A 21,071-nucleotide genomic window follows, 5' to 3' on the forward strand; every position below is an offset into this window, starting at 1 on the left:
CAGGTATACCAACAAATCCATGCTACTATAATCCGTGTAACTTACCAACTGTTAGATTGGAAACATTTGTAATGGAAGAAGTACAATTATATGGAGAGGTAAATAATAAAATATCGAGACATGGAGATATAAATTAAATTTTTCTCTCCAAGCAATGAAGTGTGTAATTCCTGGACCGAATGTTAAAGGTAAAAACGAACTTGTCAGTAAACAAAATCACAGTAGTTTGTATTTTTATATGTTAATAATGAAATTGCTTGAGAAAACAATACATTCTTTCGTTTGTTTATTGATCTTAGTTCTAGCACGTGCTATCCATGCCTTGTGTCGAATTGGAGATGAACTTTACGTTGAGCCAGAACCTGCTAAACTTTCATTTCGAGCTGTCAGTGCCTCCAAATCAGCGTACGCATCATTTTCTTTTTCAGAGAGCTTTTTCTCATATTATAATTACGAGCAAACAAAGAGTCAAGAAGAGGATGTTACGTGTAAAGTGTCAATGAAGGTATTATATTTCTATATTGATACATTTTTAAATCCATTTGTAATGTTCACATGATTATATCATTGTTAGACTACGTTCGATATCAGTTGTTTATACAGGCCTACTAGTGGCAATAAAAATTTCCATTTGCTCAATAGTTGCATAGGAGGGATGAAAACAGACACTAACATGATTACTGTATCCTTTTTAATTCATTTAATTTTGGATCTCGTGTTTTCCAGTCATGTGTGGCTGTGTTCCGCTCTCCAACCCACTTGGACAAACAAGTGGAAGCCTGCCAGATTCGACTGGAACCAGATGGTGTTAAGTTGATATTTGAATTTCACTGTCACCATGGCATTATCAAGACTCATTACTTGCCTATCATTGAGTGTGAAACATTAGAAGCAGTGTACAGCAAAGATATGGTGCCAAATCGATTGGTGGTGCAACCTAAATTATTGACATTTGCTGTGATGAATTTCCAGGCAAACACACTGGAACTTACATTGGTTGTCACGCCTCAAAAAATGCAGCTTCGGAATTATGCTGAAGATGAAAATGGTATGCTACTATGATGCATCCTTTGTTGTTAAACAATTTCACTGCAAACCACAGTCCCAGTGTCATGGTGAAATGTAATACATTGGTAGTGTGTCAATGGTTATATTCTGGGTTGTAACGCCAAGTGGTCACATAGGTAGATACCAGTGTTCCACCGCCATTATAACTCGGAAGGAAAACATCTGCACCACTATGAGTACCTCAAATCTCAATATTATTGTAAAATTACCCATTAGTGTACCAGCTCTGCACTACCTGTGCATACAGAATCCCTTCCAGCTATTCGCATTAATCAGATTGTGAAGTTTACGTGATACAGAGCTAAATGTTTTTTGTTTTTAGAAATGAAGAAGACGGTACGGACTGAGCTGTGTCTGGAGCCAGGAGAATTTGACCATTATAGCATTGGGGTAGACACATCTGTCACTTTCTGTTTAAGAGAGTTCCGAGCATTATTATTGTTTGCTGAGGCTGTTAATCTGCCTGTTGCAGCCAGTTTTGAAACAGGTGGCAGGTGCGTTTAAATGGCAGCAATTTCAGTTGTACTGTGATGTTAATATATATAGTATTTAACAAATAATTGTAAGGGGCACGCACGCACACAGACCGACAGAAATTATATAAATTTGGTTTAAGATTGTTTATTTGTTACATAAAGCTGTCTCTCTTTTCTAGGCCAATTGTATTTGTGGTCAAAAATGCCCCAACATTTGAGTCCAATTTTGTTTTTGCTACCTTAATGCCAATGGCAAACAACCAATTGAATACTTCACAACAGAGTTATGAAAGTGTTCCGCATACTAGTCGGGCGAAGACGGGGACATCTACTAAAAACTGTGATACAGCCCACACTGCGTGCAAGAGGATATTATCCCCCATACATGCAACGGAGAACGGCATTCACACACCTGCAGCTGGTACATTGTTTTTTTCCAATTTTCCAAAGTACTTACACAATTTTAGCTGCTTTGATGTTAACCAAACTACACTCTTGTCTGTGTGCTGCATGTTTGTGTTAGGTACATACTTGGGTGCTATGTAGACCTCTCTGTGGAAAATACTGCATGCATATTTCATCTTCATATATTATTGTAGCTTAGAAGGATTGCTTTGTGCATTGGTGAACTTTTTTCTCTTTGTAAGTCGCTGCACTGAAGAAGATATTGTAAAGCTGTTGAAGACGAAAATATGATAATCTAAATTCCCATAAAATAAGTCTGTGATGTAACAGCTCCAGAGAGCCAAAGCCGACTAGCTTGACTGCTGGCCTCACGTTCACATGCCTAAGCAGATGTGAATGATCATCCAACCAGATATAGGGTGACGTGTGGTCAGTACGACGAATCCCCCAACCATTGTTAGTTTTCCTGACCAGATTATGCTACTTATTGTAGCTCCCCAATTTCCTCACGATGCTGGGTTGGCACCGGTCCCATACACTGGTTGAAAGCTCATGAGAAAATTTCTTCTTCCCCGAGACTCGAACCAGCGCGCATTCCGTATCGCCGGTCTGAAGCATGATGCCTCAGACCGCGCGGCTACGGCACGGGACCTAAATTCCCATATAAAGTGGAAATGTCTTAGGAAGAAGAAGATGAAATTATGTATTTATCAAAGTACAAATTTCACAGATATTTGAGATGCAGTTTTGTTTATTTTGATAATCTGAATCTCTCTTCAGATATTGGAGATTTAAAAATAATAAACCTTGTTTATTCTTATATTCAGGACTTCTCTTACTTAATATTTAAAAAATACATTTTTTTTAGCCATTAATGTTTAATGCGTACATGTTTAGCATACCACTGATTTAAACATTAACATGAACTTGTTCTTTCTTTAATATGACAATGAGCATGTTTCATTAGCTGTGCATACTCCAGTTGCATTGAGCCCACATTGTAGACTCTTGAGTTCAGAAAATAAAACTTGAACACTTTTCTTTAAAAGATGCCTTGAAATTGTATGTTTATTTGATCTGCAATAAATGTTTTATGTTGTTATCTTTCTTTTGAATATTTTAAAATTAATATTATTGCTGTGAAAGTATTGCATTTCATCCAACCTATTTTAATCAGCTTTTTATTTACTAGGCTTTAAAACAGCTTTTCTTATTCAAATATATAATATAATTCAAGTCTATACACAAACTTTAAATTGTTGATGTTAAAATTTAAAATTAATATTGATATTTTGCGCTATTCATCGTTATTACGATGTTACAATATTGTGCTTTATACTACTACATGTTTCAATGCATAGCATACATGTAGTAGTATAAAGCGCAATACTGTAACATCATAATAACGATGAATAGCGCAAAATATCAATATTAATTTTAAATTTTAACATCAACAATTTAAAGTTTGTGTATAGACTTGAATTATATTATATATTTGAATTTTAAAACACAAACATGACGCATTTAAACTATAAAGCTTTTCTTATGTTGAAGTAAGACAGCGGTAATATATAATACAATGTTAGACCATGCCGCTCCTTCAATAGAATTACACTTGACTGTAGAGGTCACAGTTATTGACCTGTCTGTTGACTGGTTGGAAGAATGTTTCAGTTCTTCGTCATTATTTTGCCAATTTTCCTCAAGTTTCAGGACCATCCAGGAGATGCAACAGCTCCAAAGAACACGGTTCCCAGAGTATGACTGAAAATGTTAGTGAACTTTTACCCAGACTCCGCATGCAAGAAGACTGTGTTCAAGACAGTGGCAATACCCGAGATACAGAAAACGCAGCTGGGGAAGATGCAGTGCCTGGAACTCCGCCCCTACCTGCAGCAAAAAAGGCGCGGTATATATTCAGTCGCTGTTTTGAAGCCACTTTTAATTCTCAGATGTTACCAGGATATGATGAAGTGCTTGCAGAAGATTCTGATGATGAATCTAACAAAAGAACATGATAGTGCGCGTATCATGTTACATATTGTTATTTAAGTCTTTTACGGTGGGTATTATGTTGTTCACAATTCATGGCACCCCCAAAGACGGAACTTAAGACGGAATAGGGAGAGTTTTCAGTCTGCACAGTCGATGCCTGTCCCTCTGTTATGTACTTGTTTGATTTGTGACTGGAATAGAGAGTCTGGCTTACTGTGATAATATATTTTGATATGAGGAGAGATTATGAAAGTTGCATTTCTTTCACCAGTTCAATTAATTATCTTAAGACTTTTACTTAATATCACTTATTTCAAAGAATAATCTGTTAGTATAAAAGATATTGTAAAATAGCTGAAGTAGCAATGAGAACAGTGAGAGGAGACAAGAAACTCTGTGTAGGATTTGAGGTTTTCACTGCAGTGAGTCTTAAGATGGCCGTCTTCTGGTTTGTTGCGCCGTGTAGTCTGGTAGAAGTTTACTGGCATTTAAGAGGTCCTTGCTGCCTTCATCATCAGATAATGGAGGCCGCAAGGACCTCTGAAATGTCGTTAAACTTCTACCAGACTGCACGGCGCAACAACCCAGAAGACAGCCATCTTAAGAAACTCTGGATTTGTACACTCAGTTGCCCTAATATCTTAGAAAATAGATTCTCTTCTGCGTATTTACAAAGTCCAGTGTAATTTGGAGTACATAGCTTTCCCAGATATATTTTTGTGATTTTGTATCTCTCATTGGTTTTGATGTTCATTTATTGCAGATACAAATTTGTTGTTGTTGGCAAATCTATTCAGTTACTTTAATTTATTTCATTTAATGTACACCAATTTGAGAAATATTTCAATTTAAAATCAGGGGTCTATGATTTGTTGTGTGTCAGTCTTTTGGACAAACAGTAAATTAGTACAGTCAGTGTCAGCCAATAATACCAAATGTCATTGAATGCTAAATTGTATTTCATAAGATGATAGGTGGGTGTGACATCTCCATTATGCATTTTATACCATGCAAAGCGCACAAAAGAGGAACAAAGACAGCTTGCCTACTATAATAATCTGTTTCTCTCATGTTAATATGTATATTAATGATTAGGATCAGTGAATATTATAAATTCTTGTCAGAACTGGTTTGATATATTTACTTTCTGTCAAGTGACAAAACAGAGCAAAATTCTTAAAACCCTAATCAAGATATTCAGCTCCTGGACTGATATCTGTTACTGTGGCTTCTTCTTCTATGGCTCTCCGGTCCGTATTCGGTCCATGGCCTCCTCTCTTTTTTGAGGTTTCGAAACCTTCCTTTTTGTACGGTGCAAGGTTGTTAGCCTTGCGATCGACCCCCAACCTGGAGGACCAGGGTACCTGTCTTAGTCCGACCTCTCCCCCTCGACCAACCCTACCAGTAGCTATGCTACCGCCAGCATAACTCTTGGGGTCACTGAGGTACTCAAGCCCCACCACCACGACAAGGTGCAGGTACCATTAAGTGAGGCTGTTATTGTGGCTACTCATAAGTTTAATTACCAAATTATAAGTGAACTATGTTTCCATGATCTGTAGTTGTGTAATTCCTTATCTCTGCACTAGAAAGGGTACGATTTCACTTTACCAACACATATATTTAAATATTCGTATTCCTTTTCATGACTGTCATAAGGAATATACATTATTCCCTTGTCTCACTCTTACTGGAAGGGTTTCATGAACAAGAATGAAAAGTAGCATTATAAGTCTTATACTTTAGCTGTCATCTAAGTAAAAATTAGCTTATACTGTTAAGTTATTTTAGTCACTATAACTTATAAACACTATAGACATATGTGATGTGGAAACACTGTAGGAAGAAACTGTGTGAAATACCGAAAACCAAAATTGTTTTATTTCTGTTCACTATTAAATTTACAACAGAAGAATCAGATGTTTTTGTTAATGCAGTGCTATTATGCAGAAAACAAAATCAGCATAATCACACTCGAGAAACCAACTTTTTACATTGAAATCATTAACCTAATTTTCTGTCTGTACAATATCTGTTTTTCAATTCAATTTTCAATGAACTTATAATTTCCTGTTAAAATCATACGCACAGAATTTTTGAAAGCCACGTGCAAATTACGGACTATTGGCACCATGGAAAATTTGCTGATTGTATTGAAAGCCGTGTTTAACAGGCGCTGTCAAAGATTATACTAAATATTTTTGCAAAAGCCTGTCCTGTTTGTTGAGTGTACAGTGAGGCTCAACTGGTTAATGTCTACAAGAAAAATTGATGCCCCGAGTCTTATCTTTATGTGCACATGGTGTTTGGGAGGCAGCATTAAAATACAAAGTGTAAAGTTATTCTATTATTTGTGAAACACAACATTTTATTTTGAAATACACAACATATCTTGGGTTACATGTTTTGGCACTTGATTGTATTGACGTAAATACGTCTATATGGAAGGGTTATTCCGCAAAAAAGTGTTACGAAAAAGTGACAGGAAAAAGTGTAAGATGATTACCTAGGAATATCAACAGTTTGTAAATATGGACTGACAACAATGGTCAGCTTGCATGCATTGTTATGTTACCTAGGAAATGTCATCTGTTTACTCGGCATTACATTACCATTTATTTATTTATTTATTCAGCGTGCCCCATTACAAGATTGTAATATTACATTCATTAATGTATAACACGTTAACAGATTACACAATTGTAATATCGTGATTCATTGCCACCGTTTGTACCTATGTTCCTGTGCTAAACTGTATTATAATCTATGAATTTAATGAATGTATTAAAATGACCTAAATATTTTTGAACAAGTGCTTCATGTAACACTGGCCATTTGCCAGCATTCTTGACTGTTGCATCTATTAATTTACGCCTTGGTTGTTGTAGTTTTACGCAGTCATAGATGAGGTAATCCACTGTTTGTGCTGCTTTCAGACATGAGCATGTTGTGTTACATTACTGCCGTCAACAATCCGCTTTCGTTATTGCGGAAAGAGCTGAGTTGTGAATCGCTTGTAGAAGAAGTGCGTCGTAGAGCAGATAATTTTGTGCTGGTAAAAACGTTTCACAATATCACGAGTACTTATCTTATATAAGAATTATTAAGAAATCTATTGTTGCGTTAGTTGTATAGATATGGTGTTTGCATGATATTTTGATACTCTAAAATGTACAAATTTTATAACATATTTCAGCTACCATAGACCCGTCTTAAGCGTAACTAATTCAATGTAGGCAGTACTGTGTTACTCAAACTTTAATCAATTGTAAAGCGTGTATAAAGAAAATATTTAGAATAAAGCCACTATATAAACTCCTTACTGTATAGACGTATTTACGTCAAATTCTCCGGAACCGTGGTTCCACTGTAACTTTTCTGTTTGAATTGTGGAGGTTAAGGCAACCGGCTTTGTGTGGTGCGTTTGCGTTTGGCAGGAATTTGGATTCAGTCGCTACTGTTTAGGTTTCTTTCAACAAGTCTGGTACTAGCGGAACGGAAGAAGAGACAGTTTCTGCAAATTTTATGCCGTAAAAAACTATATTACTGTTCGACACAGAAAGTTTCATTCATGTCAATTTCGATGAGTCAAACGACCAGCTACTGTAATTATATGTTCTATACGGTATCACTAGTAGCGCCAACTACGTTTCAGTCAGGCTTGTCAGTTTGGTTAAACTCATACGATTAAGTATATGCTCTTTGGTACCTATGATCGTTGTTTAATTTCTGTGCTCTTAAATATCCTCCCCGCCCCCCATCATCTTTTGTGATTTGCTGAATTAAGTTCTGTTTGTTGGATATAAAAGTGATTCATACAGGAATGTGAAAGCTTGATAAACAAATGAGTTTTCATGCCTGAACCTTTTCACAAAGGAAAGAAGTCATCTGTGCGATTCGGTGTTCGACTTCTTGAAAAATGACTAAGCAGCGTAGGACGTTGTCTTCTTATGGCTGAGGCTGATGATTGGAAAAAATCCATCTCCACGAAAGGTCATGGAGCATTCTTGCAATGCCCCAGATGAAAGTGGAGATGCGGATCTGGATCCTAGAATACAGGTATCAGCGAATACCATTTCTTTGTGAAATACGGGACTCATTTTTGTAAATTATCGAATGTTCTTCAATTCCATGAAATCATGCGCAAATAACGATGTTCTTGGTAAATAATCTTGAAACGTTGTATTGTTATATGAAATCATGCATTCGAACAAAACTTGTTTCAATGCATGATTCTTAGTAAATAACCTACAAAATACTGTTATGTGGGACATGTTTTTATAAAAGTATTGCAAGAGGAAAAATTATCAGTGACGTTTTTCAAGTTACTAGCAGTGTTCATTCTGAACTTTACGAACTGAACAAAACTTGATGAGTTGAATTTGAAACCACCTTTATTTTGTAACAGTATCTTGAACATAATCCATGCAGCAAAGCACAGATATCACAAAAGGTCATTTCTAGAAAGTCTGTGATGGGGTTACACTGTCTGCAGTCTTTATATAATTAATGCTAATATTCTTTGAGTAAAAATAGCAGTAATTCCACTGTAAAGAAGAATACAAACTTTGCCTATTTCATAAAGAACTCTTAATTTATAGACTGATAATCAGGTACTATTAATAAGAGTAGTATTTATTTGTCATTGCTGGTCATTATTATCTAACACTGGCAGGAATGAGAGAAGTACTGTATTTAGCTTATACATGTAACATATAACAGAGCTCATCATGCAAATTTCCCAAGCCCCCTGGCATTTTATTCCTCTTAGGTCCAAATATCCTCCTTAGTACTCTGTTCTTATGCACATTTTGTCTATGTTATCCCCTAATTTAAGCTGTAGTGCATGGTTGTTGGACTTGACCAGACTGTCAAGTTAGAAATTTGTCCAGTCTTACCTACTATGTATATATAAATGAAGTAACTCATTTATTTTATTTTCAGATTGAATTAGAGAAATTGAACAATGCAACTGATGAAATCAACAGATTAGAAATAGAACTAGATGTGAGTATTTTAAATGTGTGTATTTAAGGTTGTACATAACATTCTAGAATTTTGGGAACTTATTTTATAAAATCAAATCCCCTCCAAATTGAAACCTTGTATCAGGCTTATGTGTATGTGATTTATATTTCAAGCGTAATCTAGCTGTGATTTGTTTTGTATTTCTCATTGTATGTTACCTTACTAATGCAGTTGACAAAGCATCCATATGCAATCCAAGACCCAGTAATTTTATATTATTTTAATTCTGTGTATTTCAATGGGGTCATACACCTCTTAGCTACATGTGGCCTTGTTAGGGTGATATATAATATTTCTGTTTTATTGAAATTACAGTAAATATTAGTTGTTTTCTTTGATTTTCAGGAAGCAAACACAACATTTAGGCTGCTTTTGAATGAATCAACACGTCGTTTGAAGCTTCTGAGTAAGAAGTTAGGGAGCTGTATCGAACGTGCTCGACCATACTATGACTCTCTTGAAGTGGCAAAGAAAGCTCAGCTGGAGTGCCAGAGAGCAGCCGTTCAATTTCAGCGAGCTAATGGTATATATCCTTCAGATCATCTGTTCTCGTGGTGAACCCTTTTGTTAATGAAATAATTTTGTGGAACCCTTAAAACAAAAATTGAACCACTCACTACAACTGTCATTTCTGGTTGTGCTGTGTGTTTGTGTCTAAGTTGGACTGAAGGTACCCAGAGTAAAAGAAAACAGCAGGAAGCCACCCTCATTAGGCCTCACCTTACCGCTAGATCTCAGGACAAAGATTGGGAAAAATCCTCTTTTGCTATAGCACAAGAAAACCATGTTAATGAAACAGCAGTTTTAATTAGAACAAAACGATAACACTGGAACAACAGAATGGTGTAATAACTTTGCTTGGTAAACTTCACACATTACGACAGTCAAACGACTCTGATCAGTTAGATCAGCGGTCCCCGTTACTTCGGTCTTCCGGTGCCTAATATTTTCTTCCATTCTTCTCTATTTTCCCATCCTTCCGGAGGTAGTTTCCATTCTGTCATGGTTCTTTTAATTCTGTTGTTCCATCCTGATCTCGGTCTCCCTCTCATCCTTCTCTCTTTTGGTTGTCATTTCACAGTCTTCTTTGGTAACCTTTCCTCCTCCATCCTTTGCACGTGTCCGTACCAAATCAGTTGTCTTTTCTCTATCTCCTCAATTATATCTCGATCCATCCTCATGATTTCTCTTTTCTTTTCATTTCTCACTCTCTCTCTTCTGGAAATTCCAGCCGCTCTTTTTGAAACTGTAAAATTTTGAAACCAGAACTTTGTTAGTGACCTTCAAGTGATTATCACCAAACACAGATCAAACTAAATCTCTGAAAGGAATTATGAGATTTTCAGCAGTCTTACAAGCTTTACTGCAACCAGGAACATGATACCTCATTCACATTCCACCATCACTTACTCCGCGTCCTTTCCAGCTAAGCGTACATAGTCTTCCTGTCAACTGAGTCCACTGAATAATGTCTGGAGTTGATACAATGCCAGTAAACGACATACAGTCCACGTGAATCACTGCAGGCTGAAATGGTAACTAAGAGGCGCCGTTTTATTTTGTAGAATTTCATCAGGCGGCTAAGGAGACAGCAGTCTTGGCAGAGCAGCGTTTTCTCAGTAAGCAGCATGAGTGGCAGTTTGACAGTGCATGGCAGGAAATGCTTAATCATGCCACCATGAAGGTTTGGAACTTCCTGTAAAATTTGAATCTAAAAGCAGGCAAATATCCTCAGTTCTAAAACCTAATCACTGGAAGAGTCTGTCCGTTGACCTGGGAATGACAAGTGTTGTTAACAGTTAGGGTTTGTTAATCTTATACAGTGTGTCCACAAAGTCCCTTCGTGGTTTTGAAAAATTGTGGCGCGAAAACAAATTGAGCTAGCCACATGCGGTTTGTGGCTGATTACAGTGAAACTCTGGAAGTTTTTTACTGACCTCAGTAGACCTCGATGTGGGCTCCCTTGGTAGCACGGAGAACGTCCAGATGATATTCGAGCTCTTGCCATGTTCTGCGGAGCATGTCCGCTGGAATAGCCGAGATCGCATTCCTGATACGGGTCTTCAGGTTATCAAGTCCGTTAACTGGTGTTCGGAACACATTGCTCTTGCTACCAAGGGAGCCCACATCGAGGTCTACTGAGGTCAGTAAAAAACTTCCAGAGTTTCACTGTAATCAGCCACAAACCGCATGTGGCTAGCTCAATTTGTTTTCGCGCCACAGTTTTTCAAAACCACGAAGGGACTTTGTGGACACACTGTATAACAATGTAAATAGCTTCCAACATCAAAATAAGACCCTTTCTAAGATGTTTCTTATAGTTTTCTAGATATCTGCCTGAGCAGAACTAATTTATTTTGCCCTTATATTTTCTAATGAGTGAAGTTGTAATCTAGGGAAAGTGTAATGAGTAAGATGTAAATAAATCTTATGGAAAGTTTTGAATAAAATCCAGTAAATAACAGTTGCGTGTTGATTGACACAATTACAAATCAGTCGCTGTGTGTTTAGTACTCTTACCTTACTCTCTTCGTAATTACCGGTAGGTCATGGATGCAGATAAGCAGAAAGCTGAATGTGGAAGAGAGCATCACAAACGGGCCACTCTTTTCAACGCAGCTGAACAGAAAGTAAGTTTACAGACGTTGAAATTTCTTTGTGTGAAGCCTTCAGCATATTCATGGATTAGTATTATAATGAAAACTATTATAAAGAAATGCCAGTGTAACACTAAAAAAACTATTCTCATCCAAAAATAATTTGTTCAGTTTTAACAGATTTCTTTAATGTGTGATAAAGAATATGTTAACACTTCCCAAACAATACTACCAGCGTAGCAGAGCATGGTCAGGCTCCTAAATATTTTTTTTTTGTACCATCGGGTCGGAGCCGACCCCTGGTGACATTATGAACAAGTTCCCTCTGTTAGGGACCTGTTCGTGTGTTTCCTCGGCAAATGATGCAGAAGTGGTTTGCCATTGCCTTCTTCTGTGTGCTTAGTGTCAAATGATGATGAAATTGGAGTAATTGTTCGGATGCCACGGAGAAACCGGGGAAGCCCAGGAGGAAAACTCTGTGATACCTCGACCACTGCCTTGCCCAATACAAGTTATAAATCCGGGCACCACCGGGAATCGAACCTGGGACCCCAGACAAGCCCAGAGTTCCGACCGCTAGACCACCGTGGCGGTCCTAAATGGGTTAGATTGTGTTAAATACAGTTCAGCACAGAAAATTAGGATATTAATTGTAAATGATCGATTATCTGTATATGGGGTTTAATTATCCAGAACGTTTTCGTAAGTATTATGCGAGTCCTAATGCTAAAAGAAATGATAATATAGACATGAGAGTGTTTTAGTGATCTGCCTCAGTTGATGAAACTGTGAAGATGCATCAGAGATTAAAGACTTCATTAAAGAGATGCAAAGGAGGAAGTATAATTTTCATGGACAGTGCTCCTTGTTAGAATCACAAATCTTAGCTATACAAGACTTTGAATTCCTGTGTCCCAACTGTCATGGCTGATTACAGCTTCTAGATGCTGGGATTATCAAGTGTTTTAAAATGCAGTTTAGCAACTCTACGTGAGGAAAATTGTAGAGAGAATCAACAATGCCTCTTTGAATCAGTTGTCCCTGAAAGATGGTGTATTATTTAATAAAAGTTACATGAGTTGAAGTTTTGGCCAGAAACAGTCGGCAAGTGCTGGGCGCACACTGGATTTACCAAAGGTATGCACTGTGACCAGCGAGAGGTTAATCCCATTCAAAATTTATCAACCATTATGGAACATATTCCAATAACTGCAGCAGGAGTCCATTCAGGAGATTTGAGGTTTTCACAGTGGTGGCGGTGGTGATGATGTTCCGGGTTTTCTCTTCGTGTAGACTTGTCGGTAGATGTAAGATTTAAGGTTTTCACAGCGGTGAGTATAAAGATTTCTGTCTTCTGGGTTGTTGCGCTGTGTAGTCTGGTCGATGTTGACCAACGTTTCAGAGGTCATACTGCCTCCATCATCAGGGCCTGATAACGGAGGCAGTATGACCTCTGAAACGTTGGTTAACATCGACCAGACTACACAGCGCAACAACCCAGAAGACAGAAATCTTCATACTCATCGCCCTGATGACGGAGGCAGTATGACCTCTGAAACGTTGGTTAACATCGACCAGACTACAAAGCACAACAACCCAGAAGACAGAAATCTTCTTGTCGGTAGATGTTAATGTTTTTGAGAAACATACTGTCACCATCAGAATCACTAAATGTTTTGGACTTCGTCCATCATCTATATTTTTAAAAAACAATATTATGTTTCAGAAGCTGGATCACGTTAAAACCTGAGGATGGAAGCACATCCAGCTTCCAAAACGTAGTCTTCTTTTTTAAAAACACCGGATGGACGTAGTCCAAGAATTTAGTTATCCCGATTGTAACGCACCATCGTCATTACCCTTTAAAATATACTCTCTCCATCTTCAGGGTTGTAGTGGTGATTCTGGGAAGTGGAGATGTTTATATAGGCATGTTGGAGGAAGGGGAAACTGAGGGAGTGGGCCAGTCGGGAATGAAGAATGAATGCAGAAGTTATCAGGAGGCCAGGAGATGAATCTGTTGACATTAAAGTAGCTACTTTCACACAATTGAGCAGATGTTCTGCACTTTTAAAAATGTGATAATTGCATGTCATGCATTGAAAGGTGTTTTATGTTTTAAATTGACCATTTATGTAGCGAAGTATTGCATTGTCTTCCTCAGGTCCAAGAACTGGAGCAGCGGCTTCACCGGAGCATAACGAAATCACGCCCGTACTTTGAGGAGAAAGCATCGTGTCAGGGTCAACTTGCGACACAGAAGGAAAGGGTGGAAGCATTGCAGCATGCTGTAGCAAAGGTTAAGAGTGAATATGCAGAGTCACTCAAGGAGCTGGAGAGAATCTCAGAAGAAATCCATTACAAGCGTGGTAGTGGTCGTTTGCGGAAGGTCACCGATGATTTAATGCTGCCACATGGACCGAGGGAGCCCGGGGTGGGAGCAGAAATTAATGTTTGTGACATTTCTGAATTTGGCAGTGCTCTCGGTAGTCAGGGTGCCGTAACGGAAATGAACTTACAGTTAGGTAGAAGTGATGTAACAAATAAAATGCCAATACTGACTGACTATGAATTAGAATTGGATCGTTGTGATCTGCGATCTCTTGGAAGTCTCTCTGTAGGAACAAGTTCTGCCGTGAGTGAAAAGGATGATAGTGAAGTTGTGGATGATGATGAAGAGGTAAGAATCATACTTACTCAGTTCATAAATTCAATACTCTCATTATCCTTGTAAATAACAAGTTTTAAGTTGCAACTTTTCCTAATTGCATGTACCTTTTGAAGTTTTAAATTCTGAAAAATTATGTAGCCATTTGAGCCATCGCTGGTCACAGTGACCATGCGGTCTGCGGTGTGGGCCTCGTGCTCTTGGACACTGGGACCGTGGGTTCAAATCCCACTCAAGGCATGGATGTTTGTCAGTGTCTTTCTGTGTTGTGCTGTCGTGTGTACAGGTAGAGGCCTTCCGATGGGCTGACCACTCGCCCAAGGAGTCCTGACAAATGTCTCAATAGATCAAGAAACCTCTGAATGGAGACCCCCATGCTCCACATAGGAGCGAAAAGGATATAATGAATTTGAGCCATCCTTTAAACTTCTCTTTCCTTCCCTGCTTCCCTGAAAGAAAAGTGTGTCAAAAAGTGTTATTCTGTGCTGAAACTGAACAAAATAACTACATTGCTTATAGGGTCTAGAGCAGTGGTCCCCAACGCGGTGCCCGTGGGCGCCATGGCGCCCACCAAGGCTTTTTTTAGGTGTCCGCGTTGTTACAGAAAGAGGTTATACTGAATAATGAAGGCCGTTCAACCACAAACATTATAAAATCAAAGCGCAGATCTCGACTTACTGACGCCCATCTGGACGATTGTTTGCAAGCAGCAACATCATCCTACACTCCCAAATTTGAAAAACTGGCCGATGAAATGCAGCGCCAAACATCGCACTAACTTCCCACTTGAGTAATAATAATTGTACTTATAAAAGTACGTATTTTTGATTGCGTGGTTTCTTGTATCATCAAACGTCGTGTTGTTTTGTGTATTATTTGGTGTCCATATCTTATTTGTCCAGAGAAAAGAAAATTTGGCTTTGTTAATTGGTTGGTGCCCGCCACGATCTCATAAACTTTCAGATGTGCCGTAGGCACAAAAAGGTTGGGGACTACTGGTCCAGAGAATCTAATTACCTTATCCTATTACTAATAACCAGACAGAAGACTTCTTATTTTGACAGATTGGAAAGCAGGATATGATATTAAGCAATCAGGAAATATTTTAATCACTCATAGTAGGATTTGATCCGAGGCATGTTACTTGCAACTATTTTCCAGTTTTGTGCTTATCATGTGGTTTCAACAGTATGTAGGTCCACGTGCACTTCTGATACTGGGTGATACACATTACGGTGTTTTCTTTCGCTGAAATTGCAGGCATGCATTTCTTTAGAGGATGCAGATAGAAATGCTTCTAGAGCATACCTCATATGCCTTAATATGCATGCCCCAAGTATTATTATCACAGCTGGCACCTCCTCTAACATGAGCTACCAGGTTTAATGTTTTGGAGACTAGGAGGTGTCATAAATAAGGATTTCCCTTCATTCTTCCTAGTTTATCATTTCCAGACATCCTGATATAATGTGATAACTTATGCAGTTGACTAAGTGTTGTTAAATGAACAAAGATAACTGACTTAACCAGCATGGATACAGATATTTGGATATTTGTGCAACCTTTAAAACAGCTTAAATTTAAATACTGTAAGTAATTTAAAAATACCGAAAAGGTTGTTCCATTATTTTTGAAACACTACTTGCTATATTTCAGGATGTTGAGATGCAAAAACGGAGGGTGCGGGAGTGGGCAATACGACCTGTTAATGGAGGAGAGGGGCAGAGCTGTGACACACGGTGGGAGGAGGAACTGAGTGCTGCTGCAAACAAACTGGACAGAATATTACTGGAACATAAGTCAAACACGGTGTCAACTGCTGTTACTGCAGAGACAGAAGAGTCCCTGAAAGCACTTTCAGGTACAGAGTGAGACAAGGGCATAGGCACAGAAGAAACTTTTATTTGTTTCTTTACTATTAATGTAACAGTGTAATTCTAATATTATATTGTATGATTGTTTTTGCTGTTCTCTGTTAATGTATCGATGGGTACACAGAATCGGAAAATGGAAGCTTTGAAGTGTATCTACACAGTGCAAAGAAATATTGCACATGGTGTTAATAGACTTCATAGGAGTATCAGATAATTAGCTTTTAATTGCTTCAGTTGTTTGAAGTACCTGTTGTACATAGTGATTGATTAGTATACAAAGAATCTGGTATTAAGGAACCAAATCATCTGTCATGATTCAGTGGCAGAACTAATTTATCCACCTCACACTGAGTACATCTGATTTATTTGCATATTTGAAATACATAAGCTAGAGGACAGATGGTAAGAGAAAGCTTTTCTTTTTCAGGGTGAGCATTTGTGAATGTGGGAAAGAAAATATATTGTAATTGAAACTTTGAACAACGTACTGTTAACACTGCTTTCTTTTTATTTAAAAATAACTTAATTCATTAATTAGGTCGTGTGAGAGGAATAGGCTTTAAGTAGTGCAAGATATTTCAAACTTTTATGCTCTGCTGTATAATATTAACAGAATTAAGCACATGAAAATAACTGAGACAGCTTGCATCTTTTAAAAAAATCTATGATTATGAAACAGAGGAGATGTTATAAATTTAATTCTTACAATTTAAAATACCCTTTCACATATAAGTGTCCATTGCTGTGGACTGTTTTTGTGTGAATTTATCCTTTTTGTTCATCACACTTTATAACGATGTCATCATTCAGCTGAGGAACAGAATGAAATGTTTACTGCTCCTTTGAATTTTTTTAAGTATATATCCTCTTCTACGAGTGATTAGCCCATCACAAGGCCTCTACCTACACAGGACAGTACAACGCAGAAAGACGCGGACAAACATTTGTGCCTCGAGTGGGATTTGAACCCACGGTCCCAGTGCCCAAGCATATGAGATCTATGTCTCAGACCGCATGGACACTGCAACCGGCTCCTTTGAAATATACTATTTGCAAATTTCACTTTCTTTTCTAGGAGACAACTGCGTACTGCATTCTCAGTTTTCTCTTCCAGTTGCAGTAATGTCACTAAATCTTCTGTGCATAATTTTTCCTACTATAAATTTATGATTAAAGTCACTTTTAAAATCCACAAAAGCTGTAATTAATCACCATATTCCAATTTTTGTACAGGTTTATAAATATATTAAATTCTACTTACTGGAGACATAACTTTTCAACATAGTTTGCTATAATAGCAATTGTTATTTTTACCATATAAAATCATCAACTGTAATAGTAAATTTCCTTTATGAACCAAGATTAACAATTTCACTAAAATATTTCCCTTTTACAAACATCAGAAGGATTATGTTTGTGATGAACTTCTTTCTCTGTACCCACCAAAGCAAGGGTATGAAATCTCTTTCTGGAGCATCTGTAAGGAAGATGTTACTCCAAATGATATAGTGATAATAATTTGATGGTTGGCAAAAAGGACCTACAATTTGACATGAACTCTGAACCGTGGTGGGGGCTTCTAGTTGTTCTTATTCCAAAAGTTTTACCTTTGACAGCGGTTTGCTTAAAGATCTGCACACAGACATGACCAGGGATCAATCCCAGAAACTGAATGAAAGTCTTGGTTGTTACCCTGAGGTGACAAGGTCCCACATACAAGATAAATACACATCTTTGGTGATTATGTGACAGACTTCCAAGTGACATTAGGTGGTCTAGTAAATTTGTACTTGTAACAACTGGACAGTTCTTCAGTAGCTTGAAAGTAAATATGGTCTAACCATTAGAGCACCCCACTCACTTTTTGTCCACCAGTGATATTGGCAGTAAATTGAAATTTTTTGTGTTTGGGTGTATTTTAATGTAACTTCTTCACTCCATGACCAGTCAGGTGACTGTATTCAGGCTGAAGTACTTCTGCATACTGTATGTTATTGACTCAAGTGTGAAGAAAATACTTCAATTACGGAAGAATTTATTAGCGCTGTTAAACGAGTAAAACTTTCATGGATCTGTAAGTGTTCTACCAGAATTCTTAACTGTATGTTACTGATTAAGAGTATGAAGAAAACACTTTAATTATTGAAGAATTCATTAGTGCTGTTAAACAAGCAATAATTGCATGGATCTGTAAGTGTTCTACCGGAATTCTTAACTGTATGTTACTGACTCAAAGTATGAAGAAAACACTTCAATTATTGAAGAATTCATTAGTGCTGTTAAACGAGCAATAATTGCATGGATCTGTAAGTGTTCTACCGGAATTATTAACTGTATGTTACTGACTCAAAGTATGAAGAAAACACTTCAGTTATGGAAGAATTCATTAGTGCTGTTAAACAAGCAAAAATTGCATGGATCTGTAAGTGTTCTACCGGAATTCTTAACTGTATACAGCGTATTCTTGGTAGTGTTTTCATTTTCAAATCAACTCCTCTTTAATAGCATGTTCATTTGCTGTGAGTGCCTGAATTTGGAGTGGCACCATTTATACTGGTGGCCCCAGGTAACAACCATGTGTCCTTCATGGCACACTACGTGGTTTCTTACCTTAGGTTTTAATTTTTAATGCAGAGGCCTTTTACAATTAAATGTTCAAGGTTGTCATTTGTGTAGCTATTAGAAATAGAATGGCAAGGAGCTGACTTGATTGCGATGCTTAATGGTACATTTGTCATGCCACAGTCATTGCAGATGATGGCTAGTGGGGGTGCTGGTTTACCGAAGGGTTCCCTTTGAAATTACATTTGGAATTTGTGTTCTGCAACTTTCATCGGTGCAGTATGAGGGTTGCAATGTAAAAAAATATATGTATGTGTGCGCGTGTATACATATACACATGCACACATGGCCCTACAACCCAGAAGACAGCCATATTCACACCCACCACCATAAAAACTTCAAATCCTATGTGACATGAGGTAACATGTGCAGAAGAGAAGTGTTGCTATTGGTGGTGGAAGCAGCTTACTTGGGACTGGGTGCAAGACCTGAATAAAAACTTTGAAGAGATTCAGTGTGCAGAGGTTGGAACTGTTGAGTTGGTGTGTTTGGAATGGAATATGAATCCCAGTATTTGAATTCTATGAAAGTGGACCTGGATCAGGCAGAAAACAGGGTAGAATATAAGCATTTAAAAATGTGGATTGCTGAAAGGATATTGGAGTTGGGAAAATGTTACATGCCTCATAACATTTAATAATTCTACTTACACTCTGAAATTTTGTTCATGACTGAGCTTTTAAAAATTATGGTACCAGAGAGAGTAAAAAGTATTTGTCCTCATCAATATCATCTGGTTTTTCTTTAATTATTTCTAATAAGGGTTCTTCATATGTTTTATGGACACCCTTTTTTGGTATCTTCATTTGTATTTGTAACGTCTCTGACTTGACTTCTTCCGTTTCATTGTCATTTACACTTGATGGAAAATTCCCGTGTGTTTCATTTCATTCTTGAGCTGTCAACATGAGGAACAGCAGATGATTAGAGTAAATATGTTTACCTTTCTCTGGCCCCTTGAACTGATGTCACCTCTTGTAACTTGATTTATTTTCAAAAATTATTACACATATGTCAGTGCTTGAAAGGAAAAAACTGTATGTTATAGGGTGGTATTTCTATCTGCTTGGAGTCGCATCTATTCATGGGATGTACAGATGTGTGTGAAGCAATATCGAAATACATAAAAATTACATTTATGTGAGGGAAAAGTGAAAATGAGTGTCTATGCATTGCAAATCAATTTTATGAGAACCAGTTTCCCAAACTCTTTAGGAGCAGTGGACAGTAAACATTGTGATTAGGATTAGCCTGATGATAGTAATCTCTATTTTTCAGTTACAAGATATTCTTTCCAACAGTCCTCATGCCTTTATTTGGCCAGATTACTGCTTTATTAGTCTAGATGTAATAGCTTACGGTGCATCTAATGACTCTAATATCTGCCGGTTATCGTGCATTTTATTTTATCATTTAATTTTATTAAAAACTTATAAAATCCTCTGAAAAAATATATCTTTTTTACAAATAAACCAACGTTAACACGAAAATGATTTACATGTTTCATTTCACCTATTGCCACTCTTTCTTTTGTGTCTAGTTGATTCCAGTTCAGTACTGCTGCTTCATAAACTTTAAACTTCTGTCTACAGTTTTTCTCGCTCTTCTCCAGTATCACGTTGTTGTACAGTGCTGACTTTTTCCCAACATCAGGTACCATTTTATCACTATTAGATCTTTGCTGTTAAGAACTATGAGCGATGTGTTTGCTTCAATGGTCAGACAAACAATGGCCACTGGGCTCTTTTTGAGTTCCATTCCCACTGCCAATGAAGCATATTGTATGCAGAAAATGCCTCAGTGAAACAACCATCTGTGTGGTTGCTTTCTGTGAAAATGTGATTCATCAAGATGATAAAAAAAAATCTGCAGTCCAAACTTCTCATGTACATTTGTTGTTACTGTTGAATTCAGTCTGACAGAGGACTGACGAGGGTTAACAGTGGTAAAGTTGGTGAACTTACCAATTTAGAATTAGGTGATCGTAACAAAAGTTGTAATTATGTGACATGCAAATTGAATTTGATCATGAAATTGGCTGTATTTTAGGTTGTACTGCTGTGTAGTCTTACTGGCCAGATGATGGAGTCAGCGAGGACCTCCGAGACAGTAAACGCAAACCAGACTATATGGTGCTACAACCCAAAAGACAGCCCTCTTCATACTCACCGATATGAGAACCTCAGATCCAAATCTGATCATGTTTACTGAAAATGTGAACATATAAAAGCTTCCCTCTTTATTGTCCAATAGAGGGCATGAAGACATGAATTCCGGGGTTAATATTTGTTATGTGTGATTGTGTGAAGATGTTCAAGGGGACCACTAGAAAAATGTT

The 21,071-nt window shown here is 37.5% G+C and overlaps 2 protein-coding genes across 3 annotated transcripts; both read left to right on the forward strand.

Moving 5' to 3' along the window:
* Positions 1–28: 28 nt before the first annotated feature.
* On the forward strand, positions 29–7,262 carry Rad9 (cell cycle checkpoint control protein Rad9). Of its 2 annotated transcripts, none has more exons than XM_022061115.2 (6): positions 29–188; positions 300–505; positions 727–1,048; positions 1,391–1,562; positions 1,724–1,965; positions 3,663–7,262. In XM_022061115.2, the coding sequence occupies exons 1-6, from the start codon at positions 155–157 to the stop codon at positions 3,965–3,967; spliced, it is 1,281 nt and encodes a 426-aa protein (XP_021916807.2). In that variant the 5' UTR covers positions 29–154; the 3' UTR covers positions 3,968–7,262. The 2 variants fall into 2 exon arrangements, with proteins under 2 accessions (XP_021916807.2, XP_021916805.2); XM_022061113.2 differs by having other exon boundaries at positions 31–188; positions 3,657–7,262.
* Positions 7,263–7,677: 415 nt separating this feature from the next.
* On the forward strand, positions 7,678–20,226 carry LOC110828394 (SH3 domain-binding protein 5 homolog). The gene is made up of 7 exons (XM_022061099.2): positions 7,678–8,003; positions 8,889–8,951; positions 9,318–9,495; positions 10,538–10,656; positions 11,519–11,602; positions 13,734–14,249; positions 15,894–20,226. The coding sequence occupies exons 1-7, from the start codon at positions 7,908–7,910 to the stop codon at positions 16,107–16,109; spliced, it is 1,272 nt and encodes a 423-aa protein (XP_021916791.2). The 5' UTR covers positions 7,678–7,907; the 3' UTR covers positions 16,110–20,226.
* Positions 20,227–21,071: the final 845 nt, after the last annotated feature.

The sequence above is a fragment of the Zootermopsis nevadensis genome, unplaced genomic scaffold (genome assembly GCF_977971745.1).
Source record: "Zootermopsis nevadensis isolate Lab colony 2312 unplaced genomic scaffold, Znev_1.0 Znev_ptg000002l, whole genome shotgun sequence".
Taxonomy (NCBI): domain Eukaryota; kingdom Metazoa; phylum Arthropoda; class Insecta; order Blattodea; family Termopsidae; genus Zootermopsis; species Zootermopsis nevadensis.